Source organism: Leucoraja erinacea, chromosome 22 (assembly GCF_028641065.1).
Source record: "Leucoraja erinacea ecotype New England chromosome 22, Leri_hhj_1, whole genome shotgun sequence".
Taxonomy (NCBI): Eukaryota; Metazoa; Chordata; class Chondrichthyes; order Rajiformes; family Rajidae; genus Leucoraja; species Leucoraja erinaceus.
This window is the reverse complement of record NC_073398.1, coordinates 2,702,242-2,717,241: the sequence shown is the minus strand read 5'-3', so window position 1 is coordinate 2,717,241 and position 15,000 is coordinate 2,702,242. Positions and strand designations below refer to the sequence as shown.

Here is a 15,000-nt window from a genome sequence, read left to right as displayed (position 1 = left end):
GTGGTAGGGTGAATTTTGTAAATGCACTGTTAAAACATTAGATCTGTTGAACTTGTTAACAGAGTATACACTTGGTGACCTGTTTCCAAATGTTTGTGTTAGCTTAATAATACTATTAACAATTCCAGCCACAGTAGCTTCTGCAGAGAGGTCATTTAGCAACCTCAAGCTGACTAAAATTATTTAAGGTCTACAATTAAGGTCTACAAAGCGAATGGTATGTTAGCATTCATAGCAAAAGGATTTGAGTATAGGAGTATAGAGAGGTTCTACTGTAGTTGTACAGGGTCTTGGTGAGACCACACCTGGAGTATTGCGTACAGGTTTGGTCTCCTAATCTGAGGAAAGCCATTCTTGCCATAGAGGGAGTACAGAGAAGGTTCACCAGACTGATTCCAGGGATGTCAGGATTGAGGGGGGATCTTATAGAAACTTACAAAATTCTTAAGGGGTTGGACAGGCTAGATGCAGGAAGATTGTTCCCGATGTTGGGGACGTCCAGGACAAGGGGTCACAGTTAAGGATCAGGGGGAAATCTTTTAGGACCGAGATGAGAAAAACATTTTTTACACAAAGAGTGGTGAATCTGTGGAATTCTCTGCCACCGAAGGTAGTTGAGGCCAGTTCATTGGCTATATTTAAGAGGGAGTTAGATGTGGCCCTTGTGGCTAAAAGGATCAGGGGGTATGGAGAGAAGGCAGGTACAGGATACTGAGTTGGATGATCAGCCTCGAAGGGCCGAATGACCTACTCCTGCACCTATTTTCTATGTTTCTACAATGTCTCAGAAATGTCTTGTGGATTTAGCCAGGCTAAGTATTGAATCAATCATTGCCAGAACAATAAAGTTTTGTGCTGTGATCGGAATTTTTCACAAAAAAAGGCCAGGAAAGCTCTTTAATTAAAGTAAATAATTATGTCATTTCATGATCTGATCTGCTTTGAAATACAGATTTTTTTTGTGTGAATTCTTCCTCCTTATCAGTATTGTAGCATAAAAAAAGATGTTCAAAACAAATGTGCATTCTTCTTTCTGATCATTTTATTTTATTTATATTCATCATGGAGGGAGTATAGGAGCATGAGGCCTCAAATGCAGAAAATCAACAGAGCGCTCCATTCCACCCCTCTCTCATCTTCTATACCCCTTTTTGCCTTTCAGGCTACAGCTCATGGCGTAAACCGGCAGTGGATAAAAACAGGATGACTAATGGAGAAGGGACGGGGCCCGAAAGAAACTTTGTACCCACTGATAAAATTCCTCTCAGAGGCCCCGTGTACAAGCACACCCAGGTCTCGTTGCACCTCCCTTTTTCCTAATCTGATACTATTCAGGTAATTATCTGCCATTCTGTTCTTGCCACCAAAAAGGATGGCCTCACATTTATCCACATTATACTGCATCTGCCATGCATCTGCCCACTCACCCAACCAATCCAAGTCACCCTGCAGCCTCATAGCATCCTCATCGCAGCTCATGCTGCCACCCAGCTTTGTGTCATCTGCAAACTTGGAGATGTCACATTTAATTATCTTATCTAAATCATTTATATTGTAAATAACTTGGGTCCCAGCACTGAGTTTTAGTCACTGTGTGTCATTATGTAAAGGACCTGGTAATTCCTACTCTTTGCATTCTGTCTGCGAACCAGTTCTCTATCCATGTCAATACCCTACCCCCAATAGCATGTGCTCTTATTTTGCATACTAATCTCTTGTGTGGGACCTTGTCAAAGACTTTTTGAAAGTCCAAATACACCACATCCACTGGCTCTCCCTTATCCATTCTACTTGTTACATCCTCAAAAATTCCAGAAGATTAGTCAAGGAAGATTTCCCCTACATAAATCCATGCTGGCTTTGACCGATCCTGTTACTGCTTTCCAGATGCACTGCTATAACATCTTCCCCACTACTGGTCTATAATTCCCTGTTTTAGGCTGTGGGCCAAAGTGCTTTTTTGTTTAAGTTTGTGACCCAAATCACGTAACTACCTGAATTTGTAACATATTGTGTAAAAATATTATAGAATTCATACCTGAAACTCGTCAAGACCAAAACCTGCATATTTAAAAAATATGAGAAAAACCTCCAGTTTTCCGAGTAGTAATTGTCCAATCAAAGCACCTTTGACATTGAGATCAGACGCCAATTGACCATTCACTCCCTTTGTTTCATGGTCGCTAGGTAGCGAACACTCTGGGATCATGGCTTCCTCCGAATTACATCAAAACAATAGCAAGGTTTCCAAGGAATAAAGGGAATGCTAACCTTGCTGATCATTTTGTTTTAGAGTTGATTTATCTTTATAAAGTTATGATGTGAACTGTTAAATAAAAATGATAAATAACAAATGTAGAGCTGTGGTTAGGATTAGGATTAGGGTCAGTCAGTCAGTCAGTAGGAATGTTACATATCAATGAGTGGATGAACCAGAACTTCCTCCAGCTCAATGCAAATAAGACAGAAATTATTGTCTTTGGTCCCAAAAAAATAAGGCTAGAGGTGAGTGCTCAACTCGACTCAATTGCACTGAAAACCACAGACAAAGCCAGAGACCTTGGTGTAGTTATGAACTCGGATTTAAATTTTAACAGCCATATAAAGACTATTACCATCTAAAAAATATTGCAAGAATCAAGGAATTTCTGTCCAAAGAAGACACTGAAAAACTTGTTCATGCATATATTTTTAATAGGTTAGATTATTGTAATGGCATCTTTACAGGTCTCAATAAAAAATCAATTAAACAACTGCAGCTTATCCAAAATGCCGCTGCCAGAGTCTTGACCAACACCAAGAAAATGGACCACATTACACCTGTCCTTAAATCTTTGCACTGGCTCCCTGTGTGTAAGAGGATAGATTTTAAAATTCTGTTACTGACCTACAAGGCACTGAATGGTCTAGGTCCAAAATACATCTCTGACCTACTTGTTGTATATGAGGCGCCTAGACTCCTCAGGTCTTCAGGGACAGGTTTACTCTGTGTTCCCAGGGTCAGAACTAAAAAGGCTGAAGCAGCATTCGGTTTTTATGCTCCACACCTGTGGAACAAGCTCCCTGAACACCTGAGGTGTGCACAGACTGTAAGCGCATTTAAATCAGGCCTAAAAACACTGTTGTTTACTATAGCTTTTCCACAACCCAACATGCAGGTAATCTTAACCGTCTAATTTTAACCCTTTTATGTGCTTTTTAAAATCGTTTTATTGTTTCATTGACGTTGTTTTATTTTTCATACATTTGACGTATTGCTTATTTTGCAATTTTTAATTATTGACTATTTTATTTTTTCTTTCCTGTAAAGCACCTTGAATTGCTGTTTGCACCAATGGTGCTATACAAATAAACTTGCCTTTGCCTTTGCCTTTAAAACATTTTGAGATTTAAAAAATCAAGTCCGTAATTTATCTCATCAGATAAAGCACAAAAAAACTTGATGCCTAATTCACTTTCGTATCTTCAGTATTAAAAAAAGTTATGGTCATTTCCATACTCAGAAATTAGCATCTTGTTCCCTATTGCTTTTCCATTAATTTAACACAAAAGCTGTGATCAAGGACAGTCAATTGACATAAAAGCCCATAACTTTAATAAAAATTAAGAGAACTGAATAAAATGTTCAGTTATTATAGATTGAAGCATTCTGAAACAAATATGATGCATCTTACTTTGATGGACTGAAATTAAAGTATATAATTAGTTAATTACCTAATTAAGTAGCTAATTACAAAATTAACCGTTGTGACGGAAATAGTAATAAACACCCAGACTGCTTTAAAAATTCAAAAATGTGATATTCTCAAGATCAGAACTTTAATATTAATCACAGCAATGAAGGAGGAAACAATATCCTGGCCTGGATCTCAAATGAAGGGAGGGAGAAAAATACTGGGGTGAGTTTTAATACTTGCAGGGACAATACTTACTGATGAGCCTGGGCTAGTACATGCCTGATGGGCCGAATGAGCTCTTTAAAAAAGATCTGAGCAGCTTCTCAGTGAAAGGCAACTTTTCTGGACTTTTCCTGGCCTGGCACGGGCCTTTTGGGCCAAAATGCTCCTCCTGGGCTAATAAGGGCATTTGGGGCTAAAGGGACTAGTTTCCTCGACTATTAGGGGCCTTGTGGGCCGAATTAGTGGTTTCAGGCAGGGCAAACAACTAATTTCATTTCATTTCCAATTGCATTGCAGATTCAAGCTCAGGGCAGGCTGAATAGCTCATTGCATTTTCATTTCACTTCCATTGCCATTGCAGTTTCAAGCACAGGGCAGGCGAAGACAAACAATTGATGGCATTTTCATTTCATTTCCATTGCCATTGTAGTTTCAAGCACAGGGCAGGCGAAGACAAACAATTGATGGTATTTTCACTTCATTTCCATTGCCATTGATGTTTCAAGCACAGGACAGGCCAAACAACTCATTTCATGTTCATTAAGGGATAGCAAATCATTTATTCAAGTACATTGCAGACTTACAGTGTTCTGTAGTTTCCCAGCTCAGACAGAGAGTTGTGACCTCTCCCTCGCCATCTTGCAGATAGACTGAGCCACGCCCACACTTCTGGGTTTTATAGTCCCTCCCACCAGAAGGGGCGTGGCCTTCATGGCAGTGATTGCCAGGAGAGGGAATCAAAAAGTTGTAAACACTGCCCAGGCCATCACTGGCTCTGACCTCCGCACCATCGGAGGGATCTATCGAGGTCGCTGCCACAGAAAGGCAGCCAACAACATCAAAGACCCATCCTGGCCACACACTCATTTCACCATTGCCATCGGGAAGAAGGTACAGGAGTCTGAAAACTAAGGTCCAAGTTCAGGAACAGCTTCTTCCCTACAGCCATCAGGCTATTAAACACAACAACAAATAAGCTCTGAACTGCAACAAACTATTACTATTATTGCACTATATTCGCTATTTATTGAGTATGTGTGCATGTGCATACACACACTGATTTTTTTCTTCTTCTCCCATTATGTATTATGTTGTGCTGCAGCAAGTAAGAATTTCATTGTCCTATCTGGGACATATGACAATAAAACACTCTTGACTCTTGATATGTGTGAAGAAGGGTCTCAAGCTGAAACGTAACCAATTCCTTCCCTCCAGAAATGCTGTCTATCCTGCTGAGACAATAGACAATAAGTGCAGGAGTAGGCCATTCGGCCCTTCGAGCCAGCACTGCCATTCAATGTGATCAAGGCTGTTCAACCCCAATCAGTACCCTGTTCCTGCCTTCTCCCCATATCACATGACTCTGCTAGCTTTAAGAGCCCTATCTAGCTCTCTCTTGAAAGAATTCAGAGAACCATCTCCATCGTCCTCTGAGGCAGAGAATTCCACAGACTCACAACTCTCTGAGAAAAAGTGTTTCCTTGTCTCCGTTCTAAATGGCTTACTCCTTATTCTTAAACTGTGGCCACTGGTTCTGGACTCCCCCAATATCGGGAATATGTTTCCTGCCTCTAGCGTGTCCGAACCTTTAATAATCTTATATGTTTCAATAAGATCCACTCTCATCCTTCTAAACTACAGAGTATACAATCCCAGCCACTCCATTCTCTCAGCATATGACAATCCCGCCATCCCGGGAATTAACCTTGTAAATCTATGCTGCAGTCCCTCAGCAGCAAGAATTTCCTTCCTCAAATTAGGGGACCATAGTATCCTCACAGTTCACACTTCCACCCAGCATTGTGTCATAGATTTACAAGGATAATTCTCGGGATGGCAGGACTGTCATATGCTGAGTGAATGGAGCGGCTGGGCTTGTATACTCTGGAGTTTAGAAGGATGAGAGGGTATTTTATTGAAGCATATAAGATTATTAAAGTTTGGACACGCTGGAGGCAGGAAAAATGTTCCCAATGTTGGGGAAGTCCAGAACCAGGAGCCACAGTTTAAGAATAAGGGGTAAAGCATTTAGAACACAGACGAGGAAACACTTTTTCTCACAGTGAGTTGTGAGTCTGTGGAATTCTCTGCCTCAGAGGACGATGGAGCATCTCCTATGTGGGATCTCTCTCTCTCTCTCGCTCTCTCTCACACACATATATACATTTGCATATGTACACAAACATAAAATTAGCCAACAAACAATAATAGTGCAAAAAAAACGAAACCGCTGCTCTGAAGTCGATGTAGTTCAGATCTTATTTGGAGGTTGTATTGTTTAATAGCCTGATTGCTGCAGAGAAGCAGAAAATGTTGGAGCTACTCACTTTCATTTGTGGCGAGAGGAACATAGTTCACATCTCAGGTCAACAACATTTCATGAGAACTGGGAAAAAGTGAGAAATATAAGCTTGTTTTATAGCTTCCAGTTCTGATGAAATGTAATTGAAAACAAAAATAAGTCTCTTGGTTAGAAACCCTGGTTGGAAACAAATAAATTGCAGAATAATTAAATGCTGCTCAGTTCTATCTCTACAATGGAGGGCACAATTAAAGCCCTGTCCCACGGTACGAGTTCATTCCATGAGTTCTCCCGAGTTTGCCCTGATTCGAACTCGGAGATTTACGATACTGGCCAATCGTCGGTACTCGGGGTTCTCGTGGACATTTTTTATCATGTTGAAAAATCTTCACGAGTCTTCCCGTGCATTACCTGCCGTTAGCGAGTCTTCCCCAGTACCTGCCATTAGCGCTAAAAGACGTCCCCGAGCTCCGACGTACCCGCTACGTTCATTCACCATGCTTACCATGAGTTTGATTTTTTTTTAACTCAGCAGAGCTCTTGGAATGAACTCGCACCGTGGGACAGGGCTATTAGGTTTCTATATGTGTGGAAGGTAGGAATTGAAAGAAATCGATGTTAGGATTAATGACATAGTGCTTGGAGATTATGGCGATAGAAGCAGGAAATCTCTGAAGTTTGGTGATCTACTTCCAGTGGACTAAAGGAATTTGATGTGTTAAATTATTTGGATGCAGGAACAAACTGAAACACCTCCAATAATCTATATTCTATCCTATGGGGAGAAGGCAGGAAGGGGATACTGATTGTGGATGATCAACCATGATCACAGTGAATGGCGGTGCAGGCTCAAAGGGCCAAATGACCTGCTCCTGCACCATTCAGGTAATTGTCATATGACATCGTCTATTGTCTATAAAATGGAATCCAGAAAATGAAACAATGCATTGTTGCCAAGAGATGGTCTGTAATGTTCCGTTGCTGTGGTAGCGTTAGGTCAGTTCAACAACCTGATGGGACAGTAGCTTTTTTTGAACTGGGAGTGTGGGACATTTACACTTCTGCATCTACTGTGGTAACAGTGAGAAGAGAACACGGCTTATCACATTTAATCTATCAGTTGAACAAACTTAACCCGAACAGCTTGGTATTCCTAACATCTTTACATTCTGAGACCTTTCCTTTAAAAGATCTTTCAGGGAAAGTGTTACGACTATCCGCAGAAACTGCGTGTCTTTTGTAATCAATTCCCCTTGCAGTAGACAATAGCCTTCTTTGTGTCATCAGAAGGCTAAATTCAATCTGGAAATTGTCCTCTTGGGGAAAGATCATCAAATTAGTTTAATTTATTGTGACATTTGGATTGATACAGGTATTGTAATTTTCTTTTCCACTAACCTTGTGTAGTGCTGATTTACATAAGATGTTCACTTCTGTATATCTGTATGAGTGTGGGAAGTCAAATGTTTCAGGACATTTCATAGTGGAGACTTGTGTGCACAAAATTACATATGTTTTCCAAGTGATTTCCATCACATAAGCAAAGAAATTAAGGAATTTCACAAGCTCTTGGTTTGAAACGATTTAAATATAGTTTAGAGATACAACATGAATCAGACGCTTCGGACCAGTGATTCTATGGTGACCATCGATCACCGATTTTAGTTTAGTTGTTCATTGTCATATGAAAAGCTTGAAATTGCATGCTGCAGGTAAAGGAAAGCCTATACATGATTGCAATCAAACCATCCACAGTATACAGGTGAAGGGTAAATAAAGATTTTAGAGTGGAATGATTGTAATCGATGTCAGCAGACCTCTTACAGTCTGCACGCAGATGCAGAACAGCACGCAAAGGATCGCCTTGCTCAGGCGCCAGTTGGTCTCGACATTCATACTGGTTCAAGAGTGTTTTATTGTCAAGCATGTTTTATTGTCTTATGTCCCAAAACCGGCTATTTTGGCGAGACAGAGACGGTAAGTTGGCTTGAATTGTTTTATTTTAATGAAACAACGAGCCAACGAGAGTGGAACCAAATTTACAAGATGGCTTCCACAAGTGTGGGCGCTAGACTGACAGTTACTGATAGTTACAGCAAAAAAACTGCCAATAGAACACCCGCCCGTGCTCAGTGACTCCTCCCTCCCGTCAATCACGCGGGTTCTATTACCCAGAGCTACACTATGTTTTTCCCCTTTTTCAAACACTCCCTACACATTAGTGGCAATTTTATGGAGGCCATTTACGGAACCTAAAAAGCTGCATGTGTTTGGGATGTGGGAGGAAACCGGAACACCCGGAGGAAACCCACACAGTCACTCAAACTCCACTGTACCCAATGTCCGTATTGAACCAAGGTTTCTGGTGCTGTGAGGTAGTAGCTCTACCGGCTGCGCCATTGTGCTGCTCATTTTATGAGTGCAAATTCCATTGTTTTCTTTGTTTTGAGTTTTAGTTACTTTGAGAATAGAGCAGGATTTGCTTTTGAGTCAGTTTATAGACACATAATCTGCGAGAATTGCCAATCCAATGATAAGGAAGTGCTACACTGAACTATTATCTACCTCTTTGATGACCCTTGGACTATCCTTGATCAGACTTTGCTGGGTTTATCTTGCGCTGTAAATGGGTCGATTGCAAACGTGTATTGTCCTTCTGCTGACTGGTCTGCACGCAACAAAAGCTTTACACTGTACCTCGGTACACGTGACAACAAACTAAACGTAAACTCAAGAGCATAGACCATAGAACAGTACAGCACAGGAACAGGCCCTTTGGCCCACAATGTCCGTGCCACGGCTGATGCCCGGTTAAACTAATCTTCTCTGCTTGTCTGCTCTGTACCAATTCTATTTAATTATTATTTTGGTTATTTTGCAGCCACTTTAAATTAGAATCATGTGGAGGTGCATTTGTGGAATTGAAGAGTCCCTTGCATCATCAGAGGTAAGTATTTTTGTAATTTCCTGTTGTTGCATTGTATTTACAAAACTTGTATTTGTATTATCGCCGGAGTCCCATTGTTCTTCACGGCAGTCCCCTCACGCCCGGTCCCCATTGTCTTCCCCTAGCCCCCCGCCCCCTCCCCCCACTCTCATTGAACGATGATTGCGGGTCGATCATGAAGCCCCACTGCCGCTGAGGATCCCGTTGCCACTGAGAGGCTCCCGTTGCCGCTGAGGCTCCCGCCACCGCCGAAGCTGCCATTGCTGCTGAGGCTTCCATCACCGCCACTGCTTAGGTTCCCTCAGCCCAGGCAGACCTCGCCATCCGGCTTCACCTCGGTCCCCTGGGAGGCCTGTGGGGCGAGTCTAGCATGTTCCAGTCGGCGGCGCGTTTGTTTAAAAAATGCATTGGCTTTCATGCATTCCATATTAATGCACTTCTCAAGTCACTGAATATTTCAATACTGTTTTCTCTAAAGTCTGATTCACTATGATGCAGTTATTAATAGTGACCAATTATTCTGCAGGCACTGAGCTGCAGGTCTACTACAGGTAAGTATTTGGTGGCTGGTTTATCTGAGCAGCTGGCTCAGTATGGACAGCTGGTAGTGCAGCTCATAGACCAATATCCGGACAAAGAGACCCAGCTACAAGTGAGAGATGAACACCTTAAGGTAACATCAATTCCAGTTGAATATTTGTTACCCTCACTGAGTGAGCTATTACAGTGATCTGTGTACTTTGTGTTTGCATTTCTGCAGTTGGATTTCACTTTAAAGCCTGAAAATTCAGTCCAAAATATTGCAAGTTTTCTTTTTAACAATAACAATTAACAATGCCTCTTATTTTCTAAAGCAAAGACTATTGTTAAACCGTTTCACGTCGTGTGTCGGATCTTTTCAAGGAAATTGAAAGGATGACTTCACACTTGGTTTAGAAGGTTGTACTTCAAAATAGGCTACAAAATGTTATTGAAAAGTCATACTCAAATGATTTAAGCAGAAAGTCATGCCTGTGACAATAAAGGACCATTAAACCATTGAATGTAAATTAATAATTTCATCCCGTGATTTCATTATGATAATTTTAATATCTTAATAACAAGGTGGAATTGAAGAATTGGTGCTCTTGAATTACAAATGTTGCGTGTGTGTGATTTCCATTCTATATTGCCCAGTTTTTATCATTGTTAGGAGGTATTAATCACGTTAACTTTCTCAGTTACTGGAAGACCTCAAGGTAAAACTCCGTGAAAACGAAGAAGCATTATTGGAAAAGACGCAACTTGTCGATGTGTTGCAGAAAAAGCTTAATAGGAATAATCGGGATCTAGCGGTAAGGACATCATTGTTTGCTGCTGTGTGAATGTCTATTTCAGGGAAAGATCTCTGCAACCGGCTAAGGGATTCTGTTGTAACTGGCAGTGAAATAAAAATGGAAGGGAGCCTCTTGGAAATAAATCTGTAAATATGAAAAAATGTGAAGATTTTCTTTTGTATAAATCTTCCCATTCTTTTTTTCATTGCAACATTGCCATTCTGGTTATGACAGGTTGTTGGCATTGCTGATCTGTGCCACCAATTTTTTGAGCCCTGATCAAGATCAGAAGACATCTGCTATTTAAGATGCCAACAACACATGAACTCTTGATTATAATGCAACAGCGTCACTACCGATTATATCTATCTTCCATCTATTCTATTCCATATATGTTACTAAAACTCTCATCTTGACCACTTCCTCTCTGCTATGTAATTAAATTTGATCAAAAACGATCCTGCTTAATGCTACGATTGTGTTGGGGAATGGGACCAGGCCTCCTGTGCGACTGGGACACAACATTTTAGTTGTTCTTCTTTTTCCCATCCACTAGTGGGAGAGTCTAGGAGTAGAGTTCATAGCCTCAGATTTAAAGGAGATTAGGAGGGATTTCTTTAGACTGAAATAAGCGGTTGCCCATTTAATGCATTTGCATTTTTGGTTCTCTGACAACGGCATGCGTGTTTGCAACTATGTTTGTCAAAGTGTAGACAATGCAGGCTCGTAGAATATTTTCAAGATAGTGGGGATTGATTCATGATAAACTGGGTGAATGTATACATTAGGTCATTGATGATCTTAATGAAAGGCAGAACAGACCTGATGGTCTGAATCGGTATTCCTGCAGAATGTTAAAACAAACAACTGCAGGTGCTGGTTTATACCAAAGATAGAAGTGCTGGAGTAACTCAGTTGAATAAGAACCATTGAATGCAAATTAATGATTTCATCCCCTGATTTCATTAATGATAATTTTAATTTTAATGTCTTAATAACAAGGCAGAATTGAAGACCTAACTATTGGCGCACTTGAATTACAAATGTTGTGTGTGTGTGATTTCCATACTATGTTGCCCAGTTTTTATCACTGTTAGGAGGTTTTAATCACTTGTTAACTTCCTTAGTTGCTGGAAGACTTCAACGAAAAACTCTGGGAAAGGGAAGAGGAACTGCGAGAAACAACAGAACACGTGAAAGTACTGCAGACAAAGCTGGAAAGGAAGAATTGTGTGATAATGGTAAGGAAATCATTGTTTGCTGCTGTGTGAATCTCTAATTACAGGCGTATTACTTCTATTACAGCGTCATCTCTATTACTTCAGCGGCGGGCGTGGTGCGGGTGAGTCATCGCCAGGGCTCGCCGGAGGGGAGCGCTCTGATTTGCTGAAGCCGCGGTCTGCAGAGCTCCAGCCGGCGCTGCGTCAGTAGAATTCTGTAGAATTCATTGCCACAGAAGGCTGTGTAGGACGTCAGTGGATATTTTTAAGGCAGAGATAGATAGATTCATGTTTAGTACGGTGTCAGAGATAAAGGGAGTAGAACAGGAGGAAGAGATAGATGATTGGATGGCGCAGGAGATTTGATGGGCCAATTGGCCTAATTCTGCTTCTATCACGTGACCTTATGATAACTTTTAATTTTGATGACTACTTGACAAATCCATTTTGACAGCTTCAACTTTTCTTGCTTATCTGCTTGGCTTATTCATTTCATTCATTTAATGTTACTTTAGAAAGCTGCATTATTCTAGGCTTAATGGGACTGTCCCACAGGTGACTTTTTAGGCGACTGCAGGAGACTATGCCGTCGTCACATGATCGTCACATGTTCGCAGCTGGTTGTTGGAAAGTCACCTTCATGGACGTGAGGAGTTCCAGCATTCTGAGAACCCATCGCGGCATCCTTATGGATCCTTTTTTCAACATGGAGAGTAGCGAGAATTCCCGTGCCATAGGTCCTAATGGGTTGCCAGGAGGTCGAAGGTTCCCGTAGGTTATAGCCAGTGCAGACCGGTGACAAAACGCCTAAGTGGAACAGGCTCCCGAAAGTCTTTTTCGTTTAATTTGGCTACTTTTTAATTTTTTTAGGAGTTAGTTGAAGATGTAAGAAAGCTTGAAGATAAGAATGAGGACCTGGACAACAAGTATTACGCTGAAGATTACGCCAGCCATATCAAGATCTGTGGTTTGAGGGCGACCCATAAAGCTGAATTAACAAATCTCAAAGGTAAACACAGCACTCAGCTCTGTAAAATCAGGGAGAAACACGCACAAGAAACATCACAGAAAGATCAGTGCTGTTTACAACTTCACAAAGATCTCCAACTTTTAAGACCTCACGCCAGGTTCTGTGCACCCCTTGCAGAACAGGCAACTGGTTCTTTAAATTATTTCAGCGAATGGAAGATTAACGAACTGGAAGGTAATTACTCAAAGTTGACCTGTTAATATTTTTGGCCATAAATGGTCCTACCGCAGATTTGTACATCTGTCGTCTCGTGGTAGGGAGTAGGTTTGCCCTAAAATATTCTAGCATTAGAGGAATGGAGTGGATTTTATGACAAAACATCACTTCATTTTTGTTTTGCGGTGTAATTCTCTGGTCCCTGTAACCTCGTGAGATTTTGTGTATGCAAATTGGTTGCTGTAATTCCCATATTTTATCACTGATCACACTTAAAAATATACTTCATTGGCTGGTAAATGGGTTGGTACATTGAGTGATCAGGAAAAGTAGCGTGTAATCTAAGTTTTTTTCATTCAGGTATTCTTGTCAGATTCCTTGATCAGAAGATAGTGATGTTTAAAGGATTCAATAAAATAATTCTTTGAGAAGCATTTGTAAGAGTCTGCCAAATGGCTGACAGGAACACACAGTAGTCATTTGGACAGATTCGTACAGATGCTTTTCAAAACATTCTCTTCTTGAATCCTTTAAACATCGCTATCACTGAATTTTCATTTTCAGAGGATGCCGATAGTTAAAACATGACATGGTGAAGGGCGGCCTGGTGGCGCAGCGGTAGAGTTGCTGCCTTTCAGCGCCAGAGACCTGGGTTTGACCCCGACTGTGGTGTTTGTCTGTACGGAGTTTGTATGTTCTCCATGTGGGTTTTCGTCCAGGTGCTCTGGTATCCTCCCACTACAAAGACATACAGGTTTGTAGGTTAATTGACTTGGGTTAATGGTAAATTATCCCTAGTGTGTGTAGGATAGTGTTAGTGTGCGATGATCATTGGTCGGCACAGACACAGTGGGTCGAAGGGCCTGTTTCCACGCTGTATCTCTAAATAAAATCATTTGAAGACATTTTACCATTCACAATGCACTTGCCGGAAATGGTACATCAAAGTATTTTAATTTCAAATAGCTTTTAAATGAGAAGGCCACAGAGCAACCATGACACTTCATTATCTCCATGAATGTCTTATCTCTGTGAGACTTGAGCTGTGTTTGCATGACAGTTTACGGAAGTGAGGGTGAAACCAGGGACAAGGTAGAGAGACTATATTCAGCAGCAGAAGAGGATATTCATTTGGAATAATTTAAAATAAATAAGGGTTTTAATGGAGCAGGGAAGAATGATCATTTTGTTTGTTTTGGGATTAAGTAAATTTATACCTTAATTTCCAAAATGTTGAGGAGACACATTTTCTGTGGAGCTTTATTCAAGCTTCTAATCATTTCTCACTAGTGATAGTTAAGGAATTTATCATTGGATAAATATGTAAATGGAATTACCATTGTGCCTGAGCAATCTTCAAGCTTAATGAATTGTAGCATTTCAAGGATATTTTATGATTTCAAATGCCGGTAATTAGTAGAACATATGATTTTCACTAATTGCCATTAACTGCAGTGGAAAAAATTGCAAACTGTGGAGGTATTGCTTTATTTACAACAAATATCAGATCATTATGGGTGTTTTTTCCTTTCTCTTTCTTAAAGAACAAGTGACGCTTCTGTACCAAGAGGCTGCAAGATCAGAGGAAAGTTCCAAGTCAATGGAAGCTTCATACCTGTCTAAAATCGAGCAGATCCAAGAGGAGCTGGACAATGTACAGGTACCCCAAATATAAGTCCCTTGCACCTGATGACGATTAACTGAATATTGATCTGTTTGCCATTTACCTGGAATGAAATGACTTCATCTTTTCAAAAAAGGAAAATTGATGGTTTGATATACCGTGAGTTGTTGAAGCATTGTAGGAAGCAATTTAAAACATTTTTGGTTACATAGTTAGTTATGTACATTGTATATTTTTAATCTGGGCTCAACTGTATGAAGGAGTGCTTCCCTACATTTCACTGCTCACTCCATTCCGTGTAGAACCCCTTTCTGAAGAGTAAGTGACATGGGATAGATGCGAGCCTGCAGGAAAATTCAATCATAAAATAGTTGTGGTAGAATGGAGCTGTCAGCAGTGGCACATTAAAAGTATAATGCATGCTAAAATTATTTCGAGAGTCATACAGCTCAGAAACAGGCCCTTCAGCCCAACTTACCCACATTGACCAACATGCCCCTTAGAAA

General features: G+C 40.7%; 1 protein-coding gene across 1 annotated transcript in view; it reads left to right on the top strand.

Moving 5' to 3' along the window:
* LOC129707634 (golgin subfamily A member 6-like protein 6) overlaps positions 1 to 15,000 on the top strand; it is a 56,122-nt gene that overhangs the window by 22,856 nt on the left and 18,266 nt on the right. The window contains exons 4-10 of the mRNA XM_055652770.1: positions 1,163 to 1,335; positions 9,083 to 9,148; positions 9,675 to 9,821; positions 10,369 to 10,482; positions 11,592 to 11,705; positions 12,555 to 12,693; positions 14,415 to 14,530. Coding sequence (XP_055508745.1) covers positions 9,101 to 9,148; positions 9,675 to 9,821; positions 10,369 to 10,482; positions 11,592 to 11,705; positions 12,555 to 12,693; positions 14,415 to 14,530 — 678 coding nt within the window. The 5' untranslated portion in view covers positions 1,163 to 1,335; positions 9,083 to 9,100. The remainder of the gene's footprint in view (positions 1 to 1,162; positions 1,336 to 9,082; positions 9,149 to 9,674; positions 9,822 to 10,368; positions 10,483 to 11,591; positions 11,706 to 12,554; positions 12,694 to 14,414; positions 14,531 to 15,000) is intronic.